Here is a 26,763-nt window from a genome sequence, read left to right as displayed (position 1 = left end):
CTGAGCAGCTTTAGGCGGCAAAGTCAACAGTTGGGCTTTCTGTACATGAGGTCATTAGGTGCTACCCCAAAGAAATAGATCTGCTGCTCCTTGTAAAGCCTGCACAACTTAAGAGTGGGTGGCTGTGAAATTCTTTGACTATGTTGCCCTCGATGTGGCATCCTAGACCAACATTTAAACCTGCTGAACTGTATGCTAATATGTGCGACTGCAATATTAAGAATGTGTAAGTTGACCTGTCCATGCCACCAGTTAACTTATGCTGAAAAGAAATGTAGCTTTAAAATATAAGGTACAAACTCAAGAAGGCGCACCTCCGTCCAACAGCGTCACCAAAGCTTGGCTTGCTCTGCTCGCGCTGCTGGTCGCTGGTGTCTTTCAAGACGGTGCTTCACGCTGCCTCGCCGTTCCTTTATCTTGTAGCGTCCTTGACGGACCGCCAATAAACCTCTTATCAAAACAACTAATGCCAACTAGGCTTTGTATCTAGATATCAGTAGCTTCAACATTGTTCACACATTGCCTGTTAGTGACAATGAAGGACAGGAGGGATAGAATAGTTGACCTCACGATTTTCAGCAAAAATTATAAGGGGAAATCTGGCACTACCATGGGAATGATGGATTTGTCGTACATGGATTTGCCTAATCTTCATTCTTGTGGCTTCAAACGTTCTTGTGACATTATTTATTACACTTTCTAAATTTTTAAGCACTAATAATTTTCTAAACACAGCAAGGCAATTAGTTTGCACAGATGTGCAGCCATTGCTGTTTGTGGCATTTGTATAGCAATATGTTGTTGAAAATAACTGATGAAGCCGCGAAGCTGTCTCAAGTCAGAAGGTTGAAGTTTAAGCAAATCCACATAGTAACCATCAGAAGCTCTGATCATTCCCATTCCAGTTGGATGGCCATACACTCGCATCTTAAACTAGCACCAGAGTTCCTTCTAGTAATTTTTGTAGAAGCTATACGGTTGACCAGCTTGTCTGTGGTACTCCAAACCGTACCCGGTAAAGATAAAATATGAGTGGACCTAAGGAGGGTGCAGGAGGTTGCATGAGCAATATTCCCTTTCTCTACAACACAATGGAACTTTCAGTGCCAGGAACCGTTACTGGTTATCGGAAATATTTCTTTGGCTATCCTGTAGTTGTGAAAATGGTAAAACAAACACACACACAAGAAAGAGGAAAACAGCGACAGACAAAGTCAACCATGTAGCAACGATTGCAGTGTGTAATGTCATCCCAATCCTCAGCACAACATCACTGATGCCATAAGTCCAAAGTTCTCTGGTTCTGAAGTGCAGGTAATGAGAAAGTAACATTCTCGCTTTTCTCTAAGCCAGACAACAAAGGCATACAGTCCAACCCCTCTATGATTGAAACACTATAACACTGAAACAACCTGTATAATGAAGGACTTCATATGAGCAGCCGAATTCCAATCTGCCATATGTGTTGTGAATGCCTCTACAGTGCAACAAAGGATTATAGATGACCCCAAGGGTTGATTTGTTGCTTTACAACAAATGTATGTGGCCGCACCACCACTTCGGTCTGAAACTATTACAGAGTGGTGGTGCGCATAGGAAGTGCCATTACATGTGAAGGAGGATCCAGGACTTGCTATCATAGTCACCCTCCGCTCCTTCTTTCAAAACACGTGACGATCTGCTCTGAACTGACGACTGGCGACATCGTAGAGGCCGTAAGGGATGAAATGGAGGCGAAGGTCACGAAGGCAGCAGTGGTGATGAGCCTGCCAACTAATGCATAGTTTTGATGAGGCAGGTAATATCGGTAGCATTCGATGCTCTGCAGCTGTACCTCACTTTCAGATTTTGCCACTGAGGACCATGCGAACCTTGTTGCCATAGTGTTGGGTGCAGCCACATATTCCATCGAATTAAGTGTGCAGAAGAAAATTGGCGACTTAATTCATGAAGTATCTCTTGAATTCATGCTAAATAAACAATTTTGTTTTGCCTTTAGACTGCTCTATAGCGAGCAGTATGTGTGTGATAGTTATGACGACGTGACCTGAATAACGAAAAAGTTCGAAGGCCCCAAGCACTTTGTTATAAAGGCGTTTGACTATACTGAATGTAGCCACACAAGTAAAGTACACCAATAACATGTGCAGTAGGGCTAGTTTCATCTTTTATGTTTTCACTCAGTGCTGCTGTTCCTTCAGTTCATTATGCAAGCTTTCTTAAACATTACTGTAACTCTCTGCACCCATGCAATGGTCATTAGCAGAGCAAATCACAATTGGGTAGTTCCATTTTTTGTTTGCCAAAATTTGGCATCAACTCTGTTTTATGACATCTCAACTTTGCAATCTCCTTATGTATTTGGATCCTTGGTCTCCAAGTCACCATTAACTTTCTTTAATTCTGAAGCGTAATGTCATTTATGTAAACTGGTTTCGCCAGTTGTTGCCACAGGTCGTGATTTTACAAGGAGCTGCTCAACCGTACCCTTGGGTTTTGTGTCACATGGTGTTTTCCTCCATTGTTCATACCTTCTGCCACAAAGAAACCATTTCTGTGTATATAAATGATATGACCTTTTATGCTAAATATAGTTTTTATCATTATTATGGTGTTTAAGGCATGGAAGCTTCATATTGCAGTTGTATTGGTGTGCGACAATAGTCATTAGTGAATATTGCAGGAGCTGAAAGCAAATTGCCGGTGGATTGCGGGGACGTAATTTTGAACGATACTACAAGGCATGCATCATGACAGTGGTAGTTATTCACTACACTCAGAAGCATAATCTACCTGCTTATCTTGGACTTGGTAGTTCCCGCTAGTGATTCGTTAATTTATTCTCTGGCAACACTACAGCCGCAAGTGTAACACATTAAATGAGCAAATAAGCTAATTGCTGATTGCACTTTATTACTATTCTATCAGCACAGCGTAACATTCCTACGAGTCTCCTTTTTCGGTGAGTTCGTTTTCTTGTACCGTGTCGTCTTTATCTGAGGCAACCTTACTCTCATCGCTGCCTGTAACTCCTATGGCCATGAGTTTGGCAAGCATCTTTTCCTGCTTGGCTTTCTTGCGGGCTTCCTTTTGTGCTTTCTTTCTCTCCTCTTCCTTCATCGCCATCACCTCTTTGAATTTGGGATCAGAAGGCTCCACGTTGTAGCCGATGTACTCGCGGACCTCCAGTATCATCTGCTCACGTTGCTGTCGTTCTTCATCGGCCTTGGCCTTCCTCGTGGCTTCTCGCTCGAGCATGGCGATCCTCGCGTCAGCCAACTTGGCCATGTTTTTCTCGACCTCCTCTTCCCTCTGTCGTCGCGCCTCCACCTCGGCCTTCTGCTTGGCTCGGTCTTTGTCCCACAGATCTTGAAGCGTCGGGTAGAACTTATTTTCTATGTGCACCAAGTCCTGCAGCTCTTCCTTAGAAGGCCACAACAAGCCCGGGTTGATGCCCGTAGCGCGACCGAACTTGGCGTAGTCCTTGCGCATGTAGCTGATCCTATATTCATACTCGTACTCTGGGAAAGTGTACTCGAGCTTGACGCCTCTGGAGTACTTTCGTGGAACTATACGGGACACGTCGCGCTTTCTGTCGATCTCTTCTTTGGAAAGTGTTCTTACACCGGCGCTCGTAGTCAAGCCGATTGACGCTTCCGACGCGGAGCCGGTGCAGCAACGAAGAGAGTTCGCCGATAGCTTCGGCGAGGACAGAAATGAATTCCGACAAGCAACGAACATGTTCAGCGGTAATGTACAGTCAGAAGTAAAGCGATGTTTTGAACTTGAGAAGTTATGTGTCTTTTCACGAGAACGCGAGAACGCACCAGCCCAACTAGCAGGCGCACCAGCAGAACACATGCAAGCACGCACGCAAGGAAGTCACCATTTTGTATTGTGTGAGCTTCGATGGCTTGGATCACGGTGGCTTGCATGTGGCTTGGGTTGAGCTATGATAGTATAGTGTATAATAGTAGCACCCCTGAAGGTGATATGTTCAACAGCGCCATCCTAACCAGTTGAAAAGTAAAGAGAAAAAAGGAGAGGAAACATGCGCCAGCGCAGCGTTCTCTGCGTGGAGCGCTAAAACGGCTAAAAAGCTCTGGCGTAGTCGGTGCGATACCGATAGATGAGAAGAAATGTTGGGGAAACTAAATATTGCACTTGATCACTTCAAGCACAAACTAGAGCAGTTACAGCAAACTGCAGCGGCGGTGGCGTGCAGAGCGCGGTTGTGCGATCTATTTTAAGCCGACCCTGGGAGCCTTAAACCGTTTTCGATGCTCTCGCAATTCCAAGAGCAGAGGTGTAGATATTCGAAGTATTCGCGCGGGCCTCGTGCGTGTTTCAGGTGAAGCGAGCAATGGATATACACAGCAAGATAAGGCGACGTCGGCACGTCAGAATCATTACAGTTGGAAACGTAGAAGCCGGAAAGGTACTAATGCATGCAAGACGCACGATTTGAAAATGTACTTTATTGCTCTCTGGTTTGAGAGAAGAGCGCACCGATTAAAATACACGACAGGAAGTATACAGAGGGGCTGTGCTGATAGTACAAACGCGCCTTCCCTTCCCTGCAGGTTGTGTCTATCATTCCTCTGTATTTAATCATTCCTTTCTGAGCTACAGCACTTATGCCAACTCAAATCAAGTGAAAAAAAAAATCGTTTTACACTCGTGTGAATGCTGAAAAATTGGGTGATAGCAAAGTCTCTGAGCGTTTAAATAAGCCAACTAACTCGATCAACGCGCGTACGCGCTGATGAATTTTTGTACGAAACATTTACAGACCAGCATAATCAGGCGGTATTGCGAAGGAAGATTTTCTTCGAAGTACCAACCAACAGTAGGAGTAGACTATGGAACAACCAGGTACGCAGCTACTATTATTGTAGAACAAAAAAGAAACGAAAGAAAAAGTAATACTTTCTACCTAACTCAATCGTGCCGGTTCTCACCTCTTCATACTTTATTGCCACAGGGTTTCTATTGACGGCATCGAAGTTATGGCGAACATATTCGACCTCTCTGGACATCCTGTATTCAAAATAGTAAGTGCTGGTATCCATATATGATATTTAGAAATATATAAATACCCAACCAATTTCTACGATTTTGATTTGTCTTAGGTACGTATGGAATTCTACTCAAACATTGATGCTGTTCTCCTTGTGTATGACATCAGCAACAGTTCAAACACCGAGCACTCAGAGTCACTCGAGCGATGGCTCCACGAGATGGCAGAAGGCATGGACAACACCTCAGTGGTCTGTGTTGTATGCAGAAACAAGGTATACAATTAACTGAACAGTGCTAAAAATTGCATGCCCCAAAGCAGCAGCTTCCGTAGTCAAAAGGCAAACTTAGAAATTTTTCTTCTTCTATATTTACATTCAGAGTGACAAAGGGACACGCATGCAAAACAAGGAAGTTGAAAGATGGGTGGATATGCACAAATTCTCACACTTTGTCGTCTCAGCCTGCAATGGCACCGGCATCCATGAAATGTTTCAGGTATGTATGTATTTTGCTCACATACCTGGCATTTCGCTATGACAAAGACAAATGTCCAGCTTTACAATATGACACACAGGTATCTCATCCACCAAAGCAAGTTCAGGCAGTTATTCATTTTATTTTCAGGTTGCACTTCTTGTCATTATCTTGTTTTACAGTCTGATGTTGAATGGCACAGTGCGCATGAAGAAAACATCTTTAGGGGAATTAGAAAGCTTCTGGCATTCATAATGACTAAAACATCACATATATGCAAGGAACTCTGAAAGGATAAACAATTGTAAAAAATTGTTTAACCAGCAGGACTTATGACTAATGTCTTGAGCTGCAAAGAAACAAAAGATACTAGTTCAGTTGCATAGAACAAACTATTCTTTTTTTTTTGTGAGAATGTTGTCTTCATTTCAAATATTAGGTTTTTTTTGCAAAAAGTGCTTTAAATCATTTTTCAAAATTGACCATGCCTTATAACTTAGTTACTAGAATTTAGTAGTACGGTTTGAAAAGAGGAAGCCTGCAAAGGTCAAGCACAGCTATAGCATAGATCCAGAGTTTGCAAGATGCTAATGTATATGGACAAAAGTCCAAAGATGTCAGGATGCAGCAGTGACAGTAACTTTCTTTTGCTGTTCCCACAGAGCCTGCTGTTGCAAGTTCTCAGAGTGCAAGACACCGGAAGAGACCCTGTAGCACTGTGGTCTTCTTGCAATTACAGCAAAGAGGAGCTTCAAGCAGTCCACCAAGTGCGGTGGTCTCGGTCAGAGTACGAGAAGCTTGGTGTTGATTCAAAGGCATCTAGGTAAGTGATAAATTGTACGGGTGCACAAGACAAGACATAACCGAGAGACAAGTGTGAAATTTAGTGAGGAGAAGTTCTTGTCCAGTCAGTCAACTATACATACCAACTACACATATTGTGAGCCAGCAAAAAGTTCTAAAGAGAAGTTTTGAAGAAGAGTTCTAAGCACACAAGTCTACAAGTTATAATGCCAAATCTATGATAACACTAGACTTTAAATGGCACTACAGAGCAACAATAAGTTATCTTATCTGGCTAAGTACATTTCATTTTGCAAAACTCGCTTCGCATTTATTTACTAGCAAAATGTTGCTTATTGGCAGAGAAAATGAAGGGCAAAGTTCACATTCTTGAATTTTATGCCCAAGCTGCAGCGTCGGTACATTAGTATGACATCACAAATTTCGAAGCATTTCCTTTCTTTTTTTTAGGGGGGGGGAGGAGGGGCCATAATTTTTCAGTAAAAATTCTAAAAGTATAAACATACTACAGCAAACCATTGTTGCCTTTAGAATGCAATGCATTCATTGTTTATTGATAAAGAATTAACTGGATCCAAGCATATGCTGTCCAAGTATGCTACGACGTCACGAGCCGCTACCACGGCAACTTGAAGCCCGTCTTTCTAAGTATTCTAGAAATGTATATTATCAATCAATTTTAACTTAAAGGTTAAGCGAAAGAATGAAACAGCTTAAACTGATAAAGTGTTCTTTCAAAACACTATTTTACTTAATTTGGCAGTAACAGGTTAAATATTAGAAGAGAATATGAAGGTCCAAGTTCTACTTCTTCAATATTACACCGAAATTCCCGGATCAGCATGTCATTGCGACATCATGGATTTCAACTCACTTTTTTGTATTTCAGCCATTGTGGTGCAGTAAAGGTTGAACTTGCCAAGTTCAATGCTTGGCTCTTTTACAATGCAATGCAGTAGATCTTTACAGACAAAAACTTCACTAGGCTCGATCAGGCGCAGTCAAAATCCACGACGTCACAACTGGCTGGTACAGGAAAGTCAAGGCATCGTCGCCACCCATCTTTCATACTTGTGCCTTTTCTGGCTTACCAAGCCTCCTCCCACAGTAGGAGTGGCTTTGTTAGCATTGAAGGAGGACAGCTTACTAAATACAGCTCGAATTGTTTTTATCTTTAGTGTCTATTTAACATGCTTCTTTGGTATACCATTAAGCTGCCATGTAGCATCATTAAATCAATAAGCAAGCTAAATGGAATAAGCTAACTGAAATAAACTGTAATGCACACGTATCCTTCTGAATGTGCTGCTTCCACCCATGCTTCTATACACATGGTGAAAACTGATCTCGCAAGAAAGCCTGAAAGCAATACCAGAAAAATCTTAACATATTTGCACTGACCTGTCTCTACTGCTGTGTAAATGACAGGCTTGCCTTCAGAGGATATCATTTTGGGCTTTACTTGGTCTCGATAAGTGGCACGTTTATTAAGCATTCATCTACACACCTCTGCCAGCTGTGCCCAATTTATTACCATGCATTTCAACAAAGAAAGCAAAAAAGTGCAGTAGAGATGGTTAGCTTTATGGGAATATACAATCTACTTTGACAAATGTCAGAATTACTTAAGGGAACATGTTGCGATTTCGCAACGGATGTTAGTACTCGCAAGTTTCACTGTACTTACTTCAAAGGTACGTTGAAACCCTGACAATACGAAATCTCCGAAGTCGAACTGACAGATAAGTCGAACTGCTCTGTCAGTTCCAGCAAAGTCCTATGTATATGAATAGAGTAAATCTCTCTCAAATTCAAACGCCAAGAACGGCGTTATAGTTATTTCGAACAATGTATTTTCCTCCTGTGAACTGCTTTCCGGACAAACCCGAGCCAAAGGCGAAGGTTCGGTGCGTTGCTGGCTACCGTAATGTTGCATGTCATAAAAATGACGAGAAAAGACGAATGGGGAGCCGAGACTGAATTGGAGCAAGCAGGGCATCATGCGCCCTCCTTTTTCAGCAATTTAAAAGGAGCGTAAAAGAGCGCCCTAGCTTGCACTTGATCATCTGCCCCCCTCACTTTCAGCACTTGCTCACCCGATTCATGAATGGTAATTATGACTGAAAATGTGTGCCAATTAACGTGATGGTGAAGGCACTACCATCATTACTGGCCTTTGCAGGGATGACATCAACAGGTCATACCGGCGCCTAGCAGTCCTCCTGCACCCAGACAAGAGCACAGCACCTGGTTGCGAAGAAGCCTTCAAGATGCTAGTGGCAGCGAGAACTGCTCTGCTGAAGCGTTTACTGCACTGAAAAGGCCTGCCAAATAGTGCACTTACGAATACCCTAGCAAGAATGCCACACCCTGTGCCCATCCTTTTGCGAGGAAGTTGCATTATTCATCCTTGGCAGGAAACACGAGACTGGTTTCACTTATCCAAGGTTGAGCTGAAAGGTGTCTGCTTATCGCACAGTGTGCCTTTAGTCACCTGCCCTACCTCTGCCGTGGTGGACATGGCATTCTTCAACTAAGAACAAGGTTACATGTTTAAGTCCCAGCTACAGTGGCTGCATGCCAGCAAGGGCAGTATGTCAAAGCACTAGTGCACTTTGATTCAGGTGCACATTCTTCACTCCGTGGGGTCAAACTTGATCGGAGGCTTCCTGCTACAGCCTCCCTCATAGCCCACTGTGCAAGTCTCGGATGTAAAAATAAATTGGTCGGTTGGTCAGTCGGTCAAGTGTGCATTTTGCAAAATGTTGACTTAATGAATGTTTATTTTACAAGAGTTGCCCAGCTTGTAATTTAACAGTAGTTGCGTGGGAAGACAAGTCCCTTTTAGAAATGATGGCCCACTGACATCTATTGTTCAACCACTATTCATCATCTCAGGTCTCCGTCTGCCTGTGAACCACTCCCCCTTGTGTGGATTTCAATTTGTTAATGTAATATACATCCACATTAACAGCATGACAGACCAAGCCTTGAGGACATTTTGGAAGCATTCGAAAAAGGTATGTAACAGAGGCTGAACCACAAAAGTGGTTTCAATAACCCCACAGCAGTTAAACTTTCGAGGGGCTTTGATGGAACTTGGTGCACCGAAACTAACCAATGTCAAAATGCCAATAAAGAAAGGTTACAAATAAAAACATTTGCCACTTTGTACACACTACCATTTTATGAAGGTTAGATAAGTGGGCTCAAGAAGAAAGAGTTCAAAGCAAGTTTTTAGTTACCAGCTCCACAAAGCATTAGCTCACTGCCTGTACAAGACTAATAGTGTCTCCCTCACACACTACTGACCGATTCCTGCAAGATTGCCAGTGTCACTGGCCTGGTGCATCAGAGTGGTCAAGACTACAGTAGAACCTTGATAACATTAATTTACCAGGATTTCTTAAAATATGCCATATGAAACCAAATGACCTATAAATAACCATCGCCAGAGCACCATATTAAGGGCAAGACTTCAGTGTTAATTTTTCGTGACTCCTGATCACTTTATAAACTATTAGTATTTCGATGTCGTCAAGATGACTCTTCTGGAATCAGTGAAATCTCATGCTCATTTTTTCGCCTACATTGCCAGCACTTGCAAATTAAGCTCTTGAGAGTATACTAAGTGACCTTGGAAAGTGAATCCATGGGCAACGCAGCTCAGCAGAATAAGCGGATACTCAGTCATACCCATGTGAGCACTTTTCAAGTGTGCAGGTCTCTGCCAGAATCATGAATGACCAAGACTTCGAACTCTAACTTCACAACTGTACCCATGCTCCTCTGGACTATGACAGGTCTTGTGGTGGCTCAGAAATTCGTATCATTCACTGCAGCCTGGGAGACTACTAAAGTCATCACAAGATAGAAAGCATTGTACTTAAAGGGGCCCTGAAACACTTTTCTGACTAACTATAGAATGACATCACTATTAAATTACATTGCCTCACGAATTTGTGGCCACAATAATTTTTGTAATGCTTACAGCACAAGTGAAGTTATCAGACCAATCAGTGGCTTCCTCTCTCATTTCATTTCTACTAGCGCATTGGAAGCTATACTGGGGACATGCTACGGGGGTACAAGCAATGCCTTACTGGCTCCGCCCAAAAGATGAACGCGAGACGGCTCGTGGCGGCACCTCGTGCCAGCTGTGGCATCTATGCTATGCTTTCCACCTCAAAGGCCAAGCACAGCAGATGCAACAGCACTCAACTGTCATGTTTAGACCGGCAGTGCAAAGATGAAGTGTTTTTTATGTCTTTTTGAGATTGCAGGCACATACATTTCTTCATTTATTTAACTCAAATTAGCAATAATTGTAACACTGAGAATGTTTTCACGATCACACAATCAGCCAATAGCTGTTGTGGATCCAGCTGCTTGCCATAACGCTGCACGACGACATTGCCAAAACGATTTTTCACTGCTTTTGACACAAGATTCCAAATTCCCTGCTGCATGCAGTGCAATATTTGGCTTGCACGTTCACACGGCCCTCATTAACAGATTGGCACCATTTTCTTAGCAGGTTGTAAAAGTGTTTCAGGGCACCTATAAAGGGGTCCTGAACCATCCCTCAGGCTTGGTGAAAATATATAGTCCGCAGATAGCATACACTGCTGTGAACATCTCAGCCAAGTTTTGCGGCTGTACGTGGCGCGTGGAGCTTGCAAGCAGAGAGCAAAGTCACCTTTCTCTCAAACGCTCCCATTTCAACAGAAGCCTGCTCCCCACTTTCTTCTGAACGCTTTATTTCATAATAAAGCGGATTCCCATATACGGCTGCTATTGGCCAATAGCTGACGTCAATCAAGAAGGGTGTTTGGATCAGTGCGCTTCTTCCTACTGTTACTGTGTATATTTATTGACGAAGTTCAATAAACAGGCTGAAGTAAGCGAAAATGTGCTTTTGAATTTCGATAATGATTACATACTTCCAGAAGAAGCAGACTACCATTTGCTCACACTCAGCCGTGGCCTCCTGCGTAAGAATTAAACTTTGGCCACCTTGCTTAACGGCGCTGTAGCCGGCGGGTCTAGCGAATTTATACTGGCCTGGAGCCCTGTGAAAATTAAGGCCAGACCACATGCACGCTTGCCAGCACGCGTTCACTCCTGGCCACTCCTAGTTAGCCGCCTTTGCAGACTTATTGATAGCGCTTCAAAATGTGCAAGCTGGATGTGGCCACTTATACATTGGTCAAGCTGGTGAAGGCCAAAGCCAGTCCGCACCACATAGCACAGTCAGATGAACATATGAGCATGAACATGGACTCAAGCCGTCGTGCACAAAGCTAGTGCTGCGCATAAGCACTACAGTTACATGCAGCTGCGGTCTATTACGTGGCGTAGACACTGTGGAAGCTGCGACGAGTCCACTGGCTAGAGAGAGAGATAAGTCATTAGAGAAAGGTAGGGAGCCCGATAGGCTACCTTGCACAAGGGAAGCGGGAAAGGTGATTGAAAGAGAAGGAAGAAAGAAGGTCACAGTCTCCACTGTTACGCACACAAGCGTGCGCCACTGAGTCAGTCACAGGTGGTCATACAGGCTGGCTCACTGAGGACAACTGCATTTGGCCTATGCTTGGTGCATTGTAGGCACTAAAATTAAATGTAGTGGCATCTATGTTAAAATCCAAAATCAAATTTGAACTGCACGCAAGTTACTTTCAGTAGGCGGAGCGTGGTGGGCATGCCCAGCTCCGCCATAGCTTTCGCAGTGCAAGGCATTGAAAAAGGAGTGGAAGCATCGCAAAGGGAGCGTTTGATTGCCAAAAACTTTGCTTTTGCTGAATGCACTGAAGTACTTTTTGTGAAACTATTTCTCAAATACACTGTTTTACCTTCAAATGCATTTCTCCATTTTGATAAAAAGTGGTTCAGGGTGTCTTTAACTGTGACCGTATCATCATGACTAGAGTACAGGATTGGTGTGCCATTAACGGTGCAAAGTGTTGCCACAAAGAATGCCAGCAGTACTGCGAGTGCACATTTCTGAATGCTTAACCCTGTAAAAAATGACAACCATCTGTAATAAAAACTAGCATTTATTGAACAGATAATAAAAGAAAGTGAAGCCATTTATACACGGATGATGTTACTTTCCACACTTGGAAACCATCATGTAAAAAGAAAAAAAGTCAGCAAATCTGCAGATATGTGAATAGGTAAAAGAAAAAAAAAACACTGAATAACATTGTATCTACACAGTACTGACTAGGACTAGAGAAGTCATGCATCTGTGATACACAGTAAGTATACATAAGCTGCTGCATAGATACATTTCTCACTCAACAAATAAGTCTCCACAAGCACCACTAGCGTGTTGCATGTTTGCTAATCTCAAAAGAGTGCACGCCAGCTCCTGAGATAGCAAAGGAACCAGTCAATCGGCGTTAATAATAAAACCCTAAAAGAAAATTTCACAGCTCAATTCAGATCTGTGCATAACGTCTTCCTAGAAAATTATGCAGATTAGTAACACATCTGGTTACAAAAATACTATTGCTCTTGGGATAAAATAAAAATCTAGCTCTGCGCTTATGATCGCCCATTTTTACCATACTTTGTTCATACCTCTGAGCAGGTTGCAGACCGATCACAAAACAAGTTTGATTCCAAGTGCTTAAACATACCACCAGTTTATATGTGTGAAAAGTACATTTTGCCTTTCCATAACAAGCAGATCTATTCAAGTGCACATGATAAGCTATGAAGGCAAGATAAAGAGACACTAAAATGCAATGTTAAGGAAGCATAGATTGGTAAATATTTTTCAAATTTATATCTCCATTTATTCGGCAAGAAAAGATTGATTACTTGCAGGGAAAATGGAGGCCCAACTCCTTTCTTGAATTTTGCAGCAATACCATCGCACTATACTCATGAAATGAAATGTGACAGGAAGCTCTAAAGCAGAACATCCGATATGTGCCATTACTCAAGAGCACCATGTCACGTTGCTACGAATCTGGTCGCTAAAGCTGATGTAAACTCTGATCCAAATGTCAAAATTACACCTATGTCATCTGAACTGGAGACTGTGGAAAAGAAAGTACGCTCATCAATTAGCCCTTTCAGTTAGCATTTCATTCCTTCAGTATAGTATGTCGGTGTGACATCACAAATTTCTATATATTTACATTAGGCCAGCTTTTGCACAGTTACAGTTTTAGAAACCTTCCAAGTTGAGTCTTTGGTTCCTTCAGAACACAATGAAATCTTTCTTTCTCATTAGACAATTGAGTAGACCCTAGCGGAGGCTATCAAAATCCATGATGGCATGGGTTCACTTGATGCGAAAACTTTCAAGATGGCATTGCCACCTGTCTTCGTTTTTTTTTTTTTATTTCTTGCTTCCAAGCCTCCGCTCCTGGCAAGACTGACCTTCTTGCTATTTGAAAAGCGTGATTCACCAATGAACCTTAAAATAATACTAATCTTTAGTGTCCCTTTAACATGTTGCAAGCAGAAAACACTTGGCGTCAACTACGTTGTGTATAAGTACTTCATAATACTATGGCTGAAATCAGCTAATGTGGAAAAGCACCAAAGGCTACAAGGTGAAAGCATCAGAGGTTCAAGTAAAAAAAAAAAAAATGAGGAAACAACAATAAATAAACAGTAAAGCTCTTCAAACTACAATTCAACATTAGAAACAGAAGTATTGCTTTAGAAATCACGTACGTAATTATCACCAACCATAAAATACATGCCTAAAAACCATCTAGGCATAACTGATATTTCACTGTGCAGTGATGTGGGTCTTTTTTCCAAGGGTATATGTGAAGGCTACTAGGGGCATTAGAGCTAACATTTCCAGGTACTCAACCTTAATACTTATTTGATACACCAGCCCTACAGAAGTTTACAAAACATGGAAGCCACGAGACAGACTTCACTGCACTCATGTTCAGTGAATATGACTTTAAGGTGGCAACTATCATGGGACATATTTTCCAACAAGGTGTTGCCTGGCACCAATGTGTAGATTTACACTTTACATTGCATGGTGACAGTACTGCGATTGCAGCAAGCATGGCTGTCAGCTTAAGTGGCTCCCCGATGGTGCACGCATGGGGCATAATAAAAGCATGATTATAGGACAACATAAAATTGATGTGCCAAAGCAATACACCTTAAAATATATATATATATATAAATACCAGAACCACAGTCATCAAAGTAACTGATTTACATGACGCACCTTTCAATCCTTGGCTGCAAGAAATTAAGTTCTGTGGCTCTCACCAATTGGAAACACCTACGAGTGCTCATACATGGCTCTCTGCATTACCCACATTCCTCACCCTGAACGATGCTATCTAAGCACAAAAACACACACTCAGTATTCCTCAATCAAGCCAGAAGCTGAGACCTGCCCCCATGTTCTGGGATGGAGTGCAACTCCGTGACAGACTTGCCCAAAAGGAAGTACTGCGTGCATTACCAACAAAGACCTCTGTTCTAGACACAGGTTATAACACCACTTGGGACAGGTATACAAACAATGCTTGTCTAGCAACACAAACTAGGGAGAAAAAAAAATAGTGCTTTTGATGCTTGGTATTGCAAGCTCAGAGAATGCCAATGTTTGCCAATCATTTCTCTCTCTTAAAAACCTGTTGCAAACAGCAATGCATACTGTTCTGATAAGGAATCGAAAAACAAAGCAGAAACCTTGCAGCAACCCATCGAGTCATATGCTAGTACCTGAAGTTTCAGTTCTCTTCATTTGTTGAATAGCGCTTGGTAAAAAGCGACACCCAGAGTAGACAGAGAGAGAGGGAGAGAGAGAGAGAGATGCTACTTCGTGTAGTTACCCCTTTTAATTGTACATGCCACCGTGGCAAGTTATCCCTCTAGAAAACAATATAATGGCCTGCCTATATTGAAGAAGGAACACCAACCACAATTAAACAGCTTTCTTTTCTTCTTTCTAAGAATGTTGTCAAAAATGCAATAAAGATTTACTAACTATTATCAGGGCAGCCTCTTAAAAAATATAATTGCTTGTAGTGTTCAAAAATGGCAGTGCACCAAAAAGTCCATGCAGAAAGACATCTTTGACTTTTTGCACGTGACAAAGAATCTGCATTAGCACCAACTAAAGTACGCAAAGCATCTCACATAGACACCAAATGAAACACCACACTATGTAAATATAGCTCACTAAAACATAAAATCAGCTACATGCACAAAGATAAAAATACTATATATAAACTATAACATAGGCAATGTGTAGTGGAATGCACATTACATCTGCAGTCCACCATACCAAACCAAAGCGAAAGCCTAAATAAAGGAGTTTTACGATAAAATACTTCTGTATAGAAAATGCAGCAATTGCAATATGAGTTTCGATTCCACATGAAAAAAAAAACTGTGAAAACTGCAGAAAAAAAAAGTGTGCATGTACCGAATTAACAGCCTCAGCAGCTATATGATCGTGCTGCCTCGCATCAAACTGTGAGCAACTGTGCAAAACCAAATCAACGGTTGGATTATTTTGATTTGTCTGTTACCACATCTGGGCTGCTGGTAACAAATACCAAAGTGGCATAGATTTGTGATCGTTTTAACAATTCGTTAATCAACAAGCGTCAATGCACAGTCCATGACATTTGCAGCACAATGGTCTTCGTTTGTCGTTGGGTGCAGATAGATGCCTCGAGACGGTCCAAACAATGCACCGTTTCCTACGCGTTAGGAAAGCTCTCCGATGGGAGCATTTTGCAGCCACAGTTCATGCATGAACATGTAGAGGTTGTCCGAGACAGAGACCTGTTTCAGAAAGATGGCGACAAAACAACATGGTGAATCACCACCAAAGACAATCTCGATGTTGAGAAGCTCACAAATATAGATATAAATTATATAAACAAAACATGACATACAACATGTACTTAAAAAAGAACAAGCACCAGGGAATGTTCTCCTTCAAGGAGTAAGATGAAGGTATTGTGTACAGCTGTGGAATGTTTGTCCATGCTCCCATAGCAAAGTTTTTGCCAAGGTTTGTGTCTGGCTCCTTTATCATTTGAGGAATAAAACATAGAAGCTAAATGGAAAGTTACTTTATGCTTACTTCGAGAGTGATCTGATGTGTGGTAGTCTGTGTGTAGAAATGTCTGTTGTTGACGCCCATGTTGCAAAAGTTCAGTGAATGCCGGAGAGCACTAGCACAACACATTTCAAGGCCATTTGCGGCAAAGTGACCAAAGATGCTGCTCAGATTTCATCAAAGACAACTGCAGTTGCTGTGCCACCTTGCTGTCTTTTTTGGCCATCAACTACAAGGCTGCTCCCACACGTGCAAACTCAAAATGAGTAGCTCCCTCTTGTAAACATACCTTGTACGGTGTTGGGTTCAAGGTTCGCTTGATATCTGGCCGAAGAGTCTTCAGCGACTCCTGGACTCGGTTTCGTATGGCGTCGAGTGGAGGCAGATCTCTGGCAATCTGAGTAAATTTACACATCAGAGGAAAGTGCATAAATGTGACGGTAAATGTTATAGCATGTACTGCAAAGCACGCAAGTGCACAGGGCAATTCAGCAACTGTCAATGTTTGCTAGCCAAGCTTTATGAGAGCAGTGGATGTTAGAAATTATGTGATAATTGCCAATAAGTACTTTGGGTAAATTTTCCTAAGCCATACAGTCCCACATGTAGCAATTGCCTAATTGAAGCTGGTTAGTGCTCAAAGTAAGCTCACTTAGCAGGAATCCTGAAACAAGCACCAGTTTTGACATATTCATTTCACACTACTATCTGCCATGATATAAACTAGAGTTAAACATATTTTAGTCCATCAATGTGTAAGCAATGGTATATGAAAAAATAAGTGGAACACCAGTGCAATTTTTGCTACAAGCTTGCAGACGTATATCATGAAATTGGTACCAGTCTGATGAATACAACTAGATGAACATTTCTTGAGCCCTAGCCACCTTCAACTCCTGAATTGCAATATGTGCACTAGAAGTAATTATAGGTAATTTAACCAATTAATAATGAGCTCATTGATAATTATTACCAAGTTTGCAGAGTCTGCCACTGCTATGAAGTCAGACCAGCCAAAAAAGTCAGTATTTTGTTTCTAAGCTCCAATTTTTAACAATTAGTGACCAGTTGTCACTGAAACGGCAAACTTTACAAAATTTCATGCACTTTAAATGGAAAGCACTGCCACCCTACAGACTTCACCATTAACTACATACACCAGCAATGCACTTATGTATTTAACAAATAAAGAACACAATGCATGAAGCGTATCACTGAACTAGTTAACTGCTATTAGCAATCAGCCATATCAAGAAATTGTCATCCTACAATTTTAAACAAAAAGTATGTACTGCGGCAACATTGCAGGGACAATTCCCAATTAAGGTGCTTATAAGACATGCATATGGAACAAGCAATGGATATGCATATGACAAAAATTTACGAATGTTTGCACCAGGAAATTTGGTGAATGCATAGGAATGCTCATGCTAGGCACTGCCAAATGGCAGCTTTTCAATATTCTTTAAATGAAAAGAATATAAATGTTGCCAGTGGCTAATCTATGAGGTCAAACCTTGGCATGGTAATGAATAATCTCGAAAGAAGGCTAAGGATTGCAAGACAAGCAATTAAAGAAATTGATAAACAATAGAGCAAGTTGACAATACAGATGAGGGAGCTAACACAATTACTTTATATTTTAGTTGAGATTAAAAGCAAGTTGAGTTGAGCACATGTAATATAGGACCGATAACCGATGGTTTATCTGAGTAATAAAATGGGCACACAGGCAAGTTAAATTGTATCAAATGGGAAAATCTGCAAGCATAGAAAGGTTAAGTAGTACTGCAAATTGGGCTAGTTGGAATTAATTCATTTTCACAAACAACACTCAGCCCTAACTAAGCACTTGGGAACGAAGAAAGAAGTGCCGGGGTCGTTCACTTCTGTTATCATCCCTTGTGTTATTGCCGAGTTTTGTTTGTAATAATAGAATGCTCATCGGCTGACACAAGAAAGTATTAATTAGAGATCACCGAGACAGGCCTTTGTCCTGTAATGGACATGAAATTGCCTGATGATAACCAATTCTAAGAGAAGAACTTGCCTTGCCATGGTCCCACCAGAGTGGGCACAGGTCTTCAACATAGTCGGGAATCACATATGCACGCTTCGACTCCTGTTTTACAATGACAAGACGATGAAAACATGATCATGAACAACACATATAATTATCTTTCAAGTTCTTCTGCCACTCTACACTACCAGCAATCGCAAGTGTGGTTTTTATTGTAGAGTAAAAATGTACATTTACATAATCACTATCTCCAATACCCCTGTTCCACTTTCCTTGAACATGACTGCATTACAATTAAACTAAACATTTACATGCAATATTTAAGTGCATTAAGCAAGGGCTGGTAATGCTACACTTGAATGCTTTCTTATTTACAGATAAATCTTAGCCTAATTTGCACACATTGTGTATTTTGATGTGCTGATTCCAAAACTGAAATTATTCTTATCCTATGACAAGCAGTACCTGATATATAATAGAAATTGGGTTTTTTGTTTAGAGGAAAGTTAGAATCTAGAAAAAAAAAACTAACACAGAGGTCGAACACAGTGGTCAAATGGAGTGGTTGGGATATAGAAATAATCTAGAATGCCTAAGGTGTGCACAAACGTATAAACCAATGTCTAAGGTCAATTTGAAGTAGAATCAGAATCCATCAAAGTTGCCTGAAAAACGTTTGACCTTGAAATATGAAACACATGACTAATTAAAAAATTTTCCTGTTATACTAAAACTGGGCTTAGCGCACACTCCATGTACTTGCCTTTTTGGTAAAAAAAGTATTCTTACGATAGCTAAAATAGAGCAGAAGCTATTTTCTCTCCAATATCGCAAATGTGCCAAATTGTCATTTTTGAGAAATCAAGGAAAAATATTTCAAAGCGTCTTTACTGTGACAACTTATAAATTCTTATGGAAATGAATGGTCTTTGAATCTTATGAAAATTAAGGGTTTTGGAGACACGAAAATCACTAAACTGAAAGCATAATTTTTGGCCCCATTTTCAGTCTTTAAGAGGAGCCTCCCTCACACCCCCTAAAACAATATATATTGGATATGGAAAAAGTATCAGTTCACTGTTCCAGGGAGAACATGGAAACATTACCCATGGATTACTGCCAGAGTGACATTCACTTGTACCCGTTTTGGCACATGTACGGTAGCTCAACCTACTTATAACAGTATTGAAGTGACAAAAAAATGTCCATTGTTATAACTGGGTTGCATGAGAAAAAGCAGACGGAATGCACATCTAAACATTTTTAATTGTACAGAAAGAAGTATAGTCGAACCCACTTACGGCATTACCAGTTTTAACAATGCTCTGATGTAACAATGAGCAGCCACGGCATGGTGAACTTTTGTGTGTGTTCTATGGTAAAAATAAAATGGTTACGAAAAACATCCCCACGACAGAATTATTGGTCAAAACAATTAAATCTAGCTATGGGTGTATTGGTCAAAAGGAAAAGAAAAACAACTTCAAGAAAAAGAACCCTTTCACCCCTCCGAAACACAAGTTGACTCGACACCACCTAGGACAAGTTTAAGGCCTTGGCAGTGCTGCTGCGCCATCATGGGTTGGAGTTCAATGGATTAAGGTCACAGTAGCTTTGCCCCAAGAAACATATTCGCAATATTTTCATTTCCTAATGTTAAACTTCCGGTACAGCAGAAAATGTGTGGGTGTGTATGCATGTATACGTTTATGTGGCTGTGTGTTTGCCTGTGTGTGCATGTTCTTATGTGCGTATGTGTGACATGTTTGTGCATACTCTCATGTGCACATGCATGCATATTTTCATGTGTGCGAGTAAGTATTCCATACAGTCTGTAGAGTTTTGCTTTTACATGCAACAAATCTCTTCATAATTGGTGCAATTATTGCGTACGAAAATGATTTCTCTGTTATCTATTTCAACAGCAGCTGCTGAATAAACCTTTCTATTAAATGCTTAATTTAATGTTTAAAACATTTTTGTGAACATCTTATTAAAACGAACCCTTCCTTTCACTAAACTGCTGTTTTTGACTCACTTTTTCAGGCAAATGTAGACGGCTTTTGTACACACGCTTGAAGGTGGCATGATGGAGGTGAGAATTAATATTGCACCAGCTGAGACAGTGTTCACATCCTGAAAGCAGGGCTTGGTATCATGGCACCCCCCAAACGACAAAAGTGACTGTTTGCAGCATTTGATGAGCCACAACCACGCTGAAATGCGAGCAATGTGCTCGCATACCAGCGCGGCCGTGAACGAGCATGATGGCCAGGGAGAGAGGCATTTTTTCAGTTGCATCTGGTTTATGGCGTAGCATCACAGATTACCACGAGTGCTGCAGTCTTGAAACATGTTACAGGTGGTGTTGGTTGACTGTGCCAGCAATGTCGACATCAAAGGGGTGGAAGGGAGATGGCACAAGAGAGAGACACACGAAGGTCTGGCTATGACGAAAATGTGTCATAGGGTGCATGGCGCAAAGGCAAGTGTAGCGTAGGTGTGTGGGCATGCAGGCAGGTGCGGCAGCACACATTTTTATTTTGTTTATTAAATAACTTTTGTGTTGCTTTTTCTTTTGGCACACAGACTCAGTAGCCAGATTCAATTGTTATAACTAATAACAGAGCATGGGAGCATGGTACTAAGCGGTTTATTTTACGATAGAACACACAGAAGCGGCTGCTCATTGTTACATCTGATATACTATTAAAATCGGTATTGTTATATGTAGGTTTGGCTGTACATGAATGTGAGTCGTAATATCACACAAAACAGAAACATAATCCCAAACGATTCTCTTTTTCTGCTGCAGTAAACTTCAGGCATATAGCATGATAGAATAAATAAGACAGATTCACTACGACATAACGCAAAGGATGACGGGCAGTACTGGAAACACATGCACAGCAATGACTCGCAATTAACCTTGTTGTGAGAGTAACAGAAGTATAAACATCTGTCATCACTCCATGCACATGCAGGTCATGCAAATACTGACAACATCAGACAATCGAAACAAATGGAAGGGGAAAATAAAAAGAAAACATGACAAAGGTAACAGAAAATGTGAAGTACAAAATGCCGATGTCACATCACATCTAGAAAACAAAATTAATTTCCTGGCAAGCTTACAGAAGACTTGATCATACTGTCATCTTGTACATCTTGTAGTATAAAAAATCTGAGCAAAATCATGCTTAACTGTCCTCAAAGAAGAACAATGTAGAGCCGGCCACAGAAGTTTACAGGAGATGGGCTCCATGACAAAAGTGAATTTATGTTCCATTAGAGCATGGCAATTCTAATTTAATGGATCGCTACGTAGGTTGCAAAAACTACTGCAGATATAAAACTTTGAATCAGAGGCCATGTGCCCAGGGTTCATGAGAATGTAGACATTTCGTAAATCCTTTGTCACAAACCTTAGTGGTCAACAGTGTGCACACAATTTCAAAAATCTGTTCCCAGTTCCAAGAAGAGTAATGGTTTTCCAGGTGAGACTATGTGCCCTTTAGAAGAAATTGCATGTGCTCTTTGAGGTAGGCAGTATATCAGTACGGTGTCCTGAAGGGTGTCAGTGCTTTGAACAGTCTTGATGAAGTGCTTCGGAGGTTCTTCATCAGAGTGCCAGTCAAAAAGTTACCTCAACATGTTTTAATGTAGAATGCATTCTACGCCTACCCATGAATTCAGGTAAGCGTCCATCTTTGCTGCTGTCCCGTCCCCCGTTTTGTCCTGTATATGCAAATAGTTCAGCACACGTGAAAAAAAGGAAAGAAGAAGAAAAGAAAAGAAAAATTGGAACAGCCCAACTACGACAGAGGACAGTTGGAATGTCGGTCCAAAGAGGGTTAAAGGAAAAAGGTGTAAAAATGGAAATAAATAAATGTTATGCTGCTTGTAGAATACCTGAATCTTGACTACTGGGCCACACTGCTGACATGCTTCCTATTACAAGTAGCAAGTCCTTCTGTGTGTTATGACACAAATATCGCTTACTATCAAATGACTTGCATGTAAAAAGATCAATTGGCTGCATTCTCATAACTTAAAAACCAAGCATATCCTAACCAACAAGGAAGGAGGACACAAAAGTGCAGTGACAAAAAAACAGAGAAAGACAATGAAACTGTGGGCAGCAAAGGCAGATGAAAGTGCGGTTGCTTTCGCAATGACCACTAACTCGCATTGTACACTATGCCAATGTGACAGCAGCAAAACTAATGACTGTGTGCGTCAGCATTCATATATGCACTACAAAATTTGGCTGTCTACAGAAATGCATCCACCGCTACGAAAGCATATCCAAGAAATGCACAAACTCTTGTGTATGCATAAATATCCTGATGGCGCTAGCGTTCACCGGCATTGTTGTAATTCGCTCAGAGCTCTATTGTGAACTGAGAAAGTTTTGCACATTATTTTGGTAAGGCTCCCCATGCACTGCAATGCTGTGCTGTCCTTGATCCATACATACATCATTAACTGATTCACAACAATGCACAGTGCATCGGTACACTGCCAGAGCAGACAGGACATGCGTAATTGTATTGTTTATAAACTAATGCAACTGTTCATAAAACATAGTTCTTTAAGTTTCATTATAAACGACTTCAATTAACATGCATTGCAAGCTGTGCAGAGCTACAGCTGCAAAAATTGACCAAAATTTTCAATGTCATGCTCAGCTGTGGAAATTTTTGTAGAAGCTGCAGAACTGTGGTATTCTAAACAGAAGAGGTTATTGATCTAAAAAGCCATAGACCACATCACTTCTATTTACAGCCAAAACTATTTACAGCCAGCCAGTGCCTCGATGCTTCTCATCAGAATTTAACTGACTCATCCACTTCCACTGAACCAGCCAATCATGTCACACTGCTTGGAAACTGACTCTGCCTGAGCGGGAATGTGAATGTGACCCCAGATTTCTCTTACTCCTCATATAGATGGGTTTGTGCATCTATGACAAGATGGTGCCACTGAATTGGCAAGTGGAGGAGCAATGACAGAAGTATGGAAAAACTAGACAGATACCTTGAGATGAGCAAGGAATGTAGTTGCAAATGGTCATGACACAGCACACCTTAAACAGACAGTTTTCCCATTACATAATCTGAGGCTACTATTAGCATAGAGTTTCTTACTGAAACTACAAGAGGCAACTCTGGTGCTACAGTTGCCAACCACTGTGTGGTGAGATTGGTAGTAGTCAAAGCTTGTTATTAACGAAGTTGTGCCCGACGTGAAAATATCTTAATTATTGTATTCATTTGTTACATGCTGATATAGGTGAGAAACATTTTAGATTTACTTTGTTATATCTGATAATTCGTTATATCTGTGTATGAGAAAATATTGTGCTGTCAAACATCCATACAACACATTTGGCATGGCTATATTCAGTAAGCAAACTGCAACCTTTATTTTTATTTTATTTTTATTTTTTGGCATCAAGTGGCCCACTGAGCGAAAAAGGCAGCACTGTTTGTAGCAGCAAAACTTCCTATCGGATGCAATGCCATGTTACAAGCATGCTAGGCGCGCTCGTGAGTATGGCTCGCACTAGCAGGCCAGCCTCACGAGCCTTATACGCTCTCGGGCCTAGGCGGAGCAGAGTTGGTGAAAGGGTACACCTGCTCCCGCGGTGTTGCATGAGGGGAGAGGGCAACACCATGTCGTCCTCGCTCTCACTCTCGAAAGCCTGTCCTGGTTTATCCTCATGTTCCTTGCCCTCGCAAGTTCTTGCCTGCATTATAACTGTGCCTCGGTAAGGTCAAATAAAAACGCACAAGGCGTCTCAATGCACTCGTTTGCCTGCGAGGAGTTCACAACCTGAAGGACCGCTCAGTGGCATTTAATCGTACATTATTGACTTCGCATTTACAACTCACAAGAAGTGCTTAGGTGTCCTCAGATTTTTGCGGTTCAGCTTTGTCGAGTGCGAGATGTACAACATTTCATTATAAAGCAGCAGAATGTTCTACTTTGTCAACTATTGAATTCTGTTATGCAATTTCAACTGCAAAAGTAGTATCGACACTTCTGAATAAGCATGTCACTACATCTGGATGGCGTTCGGGCAGCGACATTCACCACGGGAAACTGTCTTAATACCATATTTATTCGATTCTAACATACCCTCGATTGTAACGAACACCCGGTTTCTGCGAGCAAAAAAAAGGGAAAAAAATACGCTCTATTGTAACGGGCACCCATTTGCCATGACATAAAAAAAAAAAAGTCCTTTACAGCGCCGCAAACCTCTATCTTTCATACAGAAATACACACTTTCATACATATCATAAGAAGCCAACAAACGCTGACACCAAGGAGAACATGGGGGAAATTACTTGTGTTTAATAAACGAAATAAAGAAACGATAAAATAATGGAAATGAGAGTGGATGAAAAAACAACTTGCCACAGATGAGGAACGATTCCAGAACCTTCACATTTCGCATGCAATAATTCAAATGTCTTTTGCATCCTGTCGTGGACGCAAAAATGAAGCAATGCATAATGAAGTCCTCAATAAAATTCGATTGTCAAGCCACTAGAAGTACAACTGTTTATGTCTTGTATCAGTAGCACCTTTTTTTTCCTATTCCGAAGCTTTATAAAGCATGTAACGCTACAGCGCCAAGCTAACGCACTTAACAAACCAAGGTCTAAATGGTCAAAACATGTTCTTTCAACGTTCTGGATGCCGTTGCTTTCTCGTCAGGGCTTCAACATCATACTCCAATACAAACATTGTTTCACCCGCTGGCCCAGCGTGCTATCGCCACTTTGAGCAACAGAACAAAGGCAGAGAGCTTTGCGTTGCACTGTCCCGCTGCAGGTTATAACAACTGCTCTTGGAGCGAAACCAAAACTGCCGAAAAGTACTTGTAGACTAGTTCACCAGTCAACAGAATGCCAATCCGTAGCCTGTACTTCCCATCATTCCCATGATGGTTGAACGATCGCAGCACCAGATTTCCCTCTAGTTATACTAATATGAAACTCCATGGTTTGTTGGCTTCATATGATATGACTAATAAAAATCAGGCCCCTCGTTTAACCCCCTTTCTTCTCATTTATACTTTCATACAGAAATACAACTTCCTCTCATTTGAAAAAAAAAACAAGAACTTACTCCGAATGCACTGAAGTTGCAATAGATAAAAGAAGTCGCAGCCTCGCCCGAAAGGCGAAGCATCGATTACGATAGCAAATTAGTAGACAGCTACACGAAAAGTGAGGATAGTAGTTTTATCAGCCGTATAAACTTTTAAACATTCACTTACTAGCTAAATTAACAAGCATGGTGTCACGCGTGCACAAGCAAACAAACACATCTCACTCAATGACCACGGAAACTCTGTATCAAAACACTGGAGTGAGGAAGTGCGGTAGCAAGAGCGAGGGAATTGACCTTTGTGCGGCCTCTCGCTTCAACGCAAACCAAGCGACAAGAACTCAGCACGATGTGCCTAGATGTGTAGACACATCTGTCACATCAGACAGATCACATCAGACACATCTGTCAAAGACCGCTTTCAAGATAGGGGCCACGCAGCTGCACCGCACGTAGCAATCGTCGGTGTAGAACACCTCTCCTATTTGCGCCAGTCCCGCACACAAGTTTCAGGAACTCCGAACACCCGTCATGCGGCCCAATTTCTATCGTCTCTGCACATGTGATCGCTTTCCTTTTAATTGCAGCATCGTGATGAACTCGGCATGTCTTTACAGTCGGCACTTCCATGCTGATAGAGCAAACGCAGAAAATGGGAAGATGGACAATGCACTAACCTAAGCCAAAAGGAAGCATTGCCTAGGCACACATACTGCAGCACATGGAGGAAGCTACGGCAGCTAGGCTCGAGGCGCGTACGAGGCGGACATCTTGAAATGCCGATGGCGATTCTAATGCGCACACAATTTTGGGACTCGTTTTATTGGCAAAATAAGTGTGCGTTATAATTGAGTAAATACGATATTTTAAGAAGTTTTTATTTTTAATGTTCCAAAAACATTTCAATGGCAAAAATTTCATGGTAGATAAGGCTAATCATTGCAATAGTATGTGGGAAGGCATGAGGTGATCTCTTTCCAACATCTTTATTTTACTTGTCATTCGTATGTAGGCGACCACGAGCCAGTGTGCTAATGCCCAGATTTTGTTCTCGCGTGCCACTTGGCTCGAGCGTGGGGTGCCATCTGGAAGCAGAACTTCGTCTTCCTCAGTCTGCCGGTGTCCGCAGACTGATATGCCGGCAGACCTCATTATAATGAAGTTGCATCCATTATAAAAACACCTCCATTATATCCAATACTCGTCACTATCATGTACAGCTAAACCTCAATATAATGAACTCAGT

The 26,763-nt window shown here is 41.5% G+C and overlaps 3 protein-coding genes across 7 annotated transcripts in view; 1 reads left to right on the top strand and 2 right to left on the bottom strand.

Annotated features, from left to right (window-relative positions):
* Positions 1–2,893: 2,893 nt before the first annotated feature.
* On the bottom strand, positions 2,894–3,922 carry CRIF (growth arrest and DNA damage-inducible proteins-interacting protein CRIF). Its single transcript, XM_065427926.1, has one exon. The coding sequence runs from the start codon at positions 3,859–3,861 to the stop codon at positions 2,944–2,946; it is 918 nt and encodes a 305-aa protein (XP_065283998.1). The 5' UTR covers positions 3,862–3,922; the 3' UTR covers positions 2,894–2,943.
* A 162-nt stretch (positions 3,923–4,084) lies between these two features.
* Positions 4,085–8,746, top strand: LOC135898777 (dnaJ homolog subfamily C member 27-like). Of its 2 annotated transcripts, XM_065427927.1 has the most exons (7): positions 4,092–4,438; positions 4,793–4,875; positions 4,985–5,054; positions 5,133–5,294; positions 5,401–5,517; positions 6,159–6,319; positions 8,483–8,746. In XM_065427927.1, the coding sequence occupies exons 1-7, from the start codon at positions 4,364–4,366 to the stop codon at positions 8,616–8,618; spliced, it is 804 nt and encodes a 267-aa protein (XP_065283999.1). In that variant the 5' UTR covers positions 4,092–4,363; the 3' UTR covers positions 8,619–8,746. The 2 variants fall into 2 exon arrangements, with proteins under 2 accessions (XP_065284000.1, XP_065283999.1); XM_065427928.1 differs by lacking the exon at positions 5,401–5,517 and having other exon boundaries at positions 4,085–4,438.
* Positions 8,747–12,338: 3,592 nt separating this feature from the next.
* Naprt (nicotinate phosphoribosyltransferase) overlaps positions 12,339–26,763 on the bottom strand; it is a 61,525-nt gene continuing 47,100 nt past the window's right edge. For all 4 annotated transcript variants that reach the window (XM_065427921.1, XM_065427924.1, XM_065427925.1 and 1 more), the window contains 3 exons: positions 18,423–18,494; positions 16,662–16,769; positions 12,339–16,092 (listed from right to left, as the gene is read on the bottom strand). In XM_065427921.1, coding sequence (XP_065283993.1) covers positions 16,015–16,092; positions 16,662–16,769; positions 18,423–18,494 — 258 coding nt within the window. In that variant the 3' untranslated portion in view covers positions 12,339–16,014. The remainder of the gene's footprint in view (positions 16,093–16,661; positions 16,770–18,422; positions 18,495–26,763) is intronic.

This window comes from Dermacentor albipictus, chromosome 3 (genome assembly GCF_038994185.2).
Source record: "Dermacentor albipictus isolate Rhodes 1998 colony chromosome 3, USDA_Dalb.pri_finalv2, whole genome shotgun sequence".
Lineage (NCBI taxonomy): Eukaryota > Metazoa > Arthropoda > Arachnida > Ixodida > Ixodidae > Dermacentor > Dermacentor albipictus.
The sequence above is the reverse complement of the archived record's forward strand: the minus strand, read 5'-3'. Positions and strand labels throughout refer to the sequence as shown.